Source organism: Orcinus orca, chromosome 17 (assembly GCF_937001465.1).
Source record: "Orcinus orca chromosome 17, mOrcOrc1.1, whole genome shotgun sequence".
Lineage (NCBI taxonomy): Eukaryota > Metazoa > Chordata > Mammalia > Artiodactyla > Delphinidae > Orcinus > Orcinus orca.
The window spans coordinates 86,780,432-86,783,850 of NC_064575.1; the positions used below are offsets into that span (position 1 = coordinate 86,780,432).

The 3,419-nt window shown below is 44.5% G+C and overlaps 1 protein-coding gene across 1 annotated transcript; it reads left to right on the forward strand.

Annotated features, from left to right (window-relative positions):
* The first annotated feature begins 2,173 nt into the window (after window positions 1-2,173).
* LOC101270757 (HIG1 domain family member 1A, mitochondrial-like) lies at window positions 2,174-2,791 on the forward strand. Its single transcript, XM_033420171.2, has one exon. It carries the CDS (start codon window positions 2,220-2,222, stop codon window positions 2,472-2,474), a length of 255 nt encoding a protein of 84 aa, XP_033276062.1. The 5' UTR covers window positions 2,174-2,219; the 3' UTR covers window positions 2,475-2,791.
* The last annotated feature ends 628 nt before the right edge of the window (window positions 2,792-3,419 follow it).

Sequence of the window (3,419 nt, forward strand, 5' to 3'; positions counted from 1 at the left end):
ACAACTACTACTCAGCTCATGTGCCACAACTACTGAAGTCTGCGCGCCTAGAAGCCAAAACAAGAGAAGCCATCACAATGAGAAGCCTGCGCACTGCAATGAAGAGTAGCCCCCGCTCGCCGCAACTAGAGAAAGCCCGTGTGCAGCAATGAAGACCCAACACAGCCCAAAATTAAAATTAATTAATCAATTATTTTTTAAAAACGCTTAGGGATTATGGCAGAGGCTCCCTAAGACCACTCCCAGGTTTGACAATTCAGGGGATTCAGCATATACTCTTGCTTACAGCTACGATTTATTACAGAGAAAGGATATAAAGCAAAATCAGCACAGAAAATAGACTCAGGGGGCCAAATGTGAAGGAAACCCGGCACAAGCTTTCAACAGTCTTCTCCCTGTGGAGTCACACAGGACGAAATTAATTCTTTGAGCAATGAGTTGGGACCACACACGTGCAATGCTGTCTGTCAAGGAAGATTATTAGAGACTCAGCACCCAAGGTTCTCATAGGGGGCTGATCATACAGGCACCCTCTGCCTAGCAGGTACCAAAATTCCAGACTCCCAGAAGGAACTCAGAAGCTGAGCATGAGCCATGTTGTTTGAACCAACAGCTTAGGCACAGTGAGCCATTCTTAGCAGTTTATCAGTTCTGAGGATTATGGGAACTCTCCCGAAATCAAATTTCCAGATGACAACCAAGGCCAAGCAGACTTTTCTTTTTTCTTTTTTTTTTTTTTTGAAGAAATATGGACTTTAATGAAGATTCTTTCCCTTTGGTATAAGTGAGACCTGTGAAAACATCCAAACAAAAAGAAAAGAAAAAAAGGGAGGTGAGGATTTCGATAGTCCACGCTCCCTTATCCATAAGGCCTAAGGACAGAGCAGGGCTTGCACCCCTGTAGCTGCGGCTGGACCCGCCTGGGGAAGGGATTCAGTAACTGCGGGTTTTAAGTGTCCCGCCCGCCCACCCGCCCCGTGTGGAACTAACACTCATTCAGCCAAACTTCTGCCTCCCAGCCTTGCGTGGGAGGTCCAAGTTTCTCTAGTCCTAGCTCACACTCGAACTCTCTCAACCTCTGGTCTCTCAGAAAAGATAACGCTACTGGCAAAGGCCAGGGTGAGGAAAATGCCGATAGTTGTAAAAGGGCTTTGAAAAGTCAAAAAGGTGATGTATAAATTGATTATTATCATTGTGTGCTCAGGAATAAGCGATGGAAAACAAATTAGGAAAGTAAATCTACAGCCCTAAAATATATGCATATAAAATAAAACATAAATGCAGTTCCAAATCTACTGATGGTATCTGAGAATTGACTACTGCTTTAGAGTCTCAATGCCCCGCTTCCCACCTCCACAAAATCCACCTAGGATGACACTTCAGTCACCCCCCGCCCCAACCCCAGCAGGAGGAGGCAGGGCAGAGGCTACAGGGGGAAGGCTATACTTTGGCTCTAGAGTATAGCATGCATGCAGCACGGGAGGGGTGGGCTTACAAAATGTATATATAGACCCCCTGGGGTGAGGGGCCCCGCCCAGGAGGCACTGAGCAAGGGAGGGGTCCATCTCCCCGCTGGCTGGGAGGGGGCTCTGAGGCAATCTCTAAGGGTTGCATACCCCGGGGAGAGGGGGCAGCTGCCACTCCTGCCTGTGTTCCAAGCAGACCTTTCTAAGGACAGCAGTCTCAGGCCTGCTGCGTTAACTCTTTTCTTCACAGTGATAAACTAAACAAATATGTGCAATGCCTGTCTACTGAAAACTACAAAACACTTCTGAGAGAAATTTTAGAAGACCTAAATAAATAGAGGAATGTACCAAATTCGCGCCTCAGACTCAATACTGATGGCAAGTCTTCACAAATTGATCTAGAAGTTCAACACAATCCCAGTCAAAATCCTAGCAGGTGGGCTTCCCTGGTGGCGCAGTGGCAGAGAGTCCGCCTGCCGATGCAGAGGACACGGGTTCGTGCCCCGGTCTGGGAAGATCCCACATGCCGCGGAGCGGCTAGGCCCGTGAGCCATGGCCGCTGAGCCTGCGCGTCTGGAGCCTGTGCTCCGCAACAGGAGAGGCCACAGCAGTGAGGGGCCCGCGTACCGAAAAAAAAAAAAAAAAAAAATCCTAGCAGGCTTTATCGTAGACATTGACAAACACCTTAAATTTATATGGAGAGTAGCTGGTTGGAGCCTGCGGTGTCGTGCAGGTGTCTATTCTTCAATCACTATGTCAAGTGACACAGATGTTTCTCTTTCTTCATATGATGAAGATCAGGGATTTAAACTTATCCGAAAAGCTAGAGCGGCACCATTTGTCCCCATTGCAATGGCAGGTTTTGCAGCAATCGCTGCATATGGATTATATAAATTGAAGAGCAGGGGCAATACTAAAATGTCTGTTCACCTGATCCACATGCGTGTGGCAGCCCAAGGCTTTGTTGTGGGAGCAGTGGCTCTTGGTATGGGCTATTCCATGTATTGAGAATTCTGGGCAAAACCTAAACCTTGGAAGAGGAGATGCTGTCTTGGTCTCGGTGGCGCTTGCTTTAGTTAGACATCTCATATTGAGGTTATATGTTTATGTTGAAAATAAATTCTGCGGGTCAGACAATAACATGGTAATTTGAATACTGGCTTCCTTTCTTGCAGGCTTGATTTGCCTAGTGACTAGTTCACTAGCTATAGGTCATTCAGGGGAGTCAGATTAGCACAAAAACATGTCACTTTTAAATGCACTTGATAGTGGTACAATGTCCACCTTCTTAAACTCTTCTGATAAAATTAGTTGTGAAGAGGACAACATGCTCCCAGTCGCTGCAGAATATCATATGCTTTTGATGTAATGGAGGAGTCCTATTTACCCCATTTAATTTAACTCTTTCTGACTGCCTTGTGGACTGAGTACTGTTTTTAAGGTCTGGCTGGCTCTTGAAGAACCCTTTCAGAACAGTGCACGGAATACAACATTATAAACCCCCCAGCAACTATGTGTGTGTTTTTAAACCAAACCTAAAGAGCTGGTAACAGCTGCTTTGAAGTAGTATCTGTTTCAGAATCGTAGTTGTAAACATGAGAATAACTTAACTATAGATCCCCGTTTAGCTCTTTTGTAATTGCAGAATTATAGTTTGCTGCTGTTATATTAGAATAATTTTTAAATGGCATTTTGAAATAGAAGTGTGTATTTTAAGTGCTAATGCAAAGGTAAATGAAAAATACTTTTAAAAATTTATATGGAAATGCAAAAGAATTAGAAAAGCCAAAAGAATTTTGAAAAAGAAGAAAAAAGTTGGAAGACCTGATTTCAAAATTCACTCTAAGGCTATAATAATCAAGACAGTGTGATACTGTCCTAAGGAGGGACATATAGATCAGTGGAACAGAATAGAGAATAGAGACCTACAGACCTAGAGACCTACAGACCTAG

Bases quoted from the DNA above. Each gene is read 5' to 3' on its own strand.
- LOC101270757 (XM_033420171.2), top strand. From the start codon at position 2,220: ATGTCAAGTGACACAGATGTTTCTCTTTCTTCATATGATGAAGATCAG.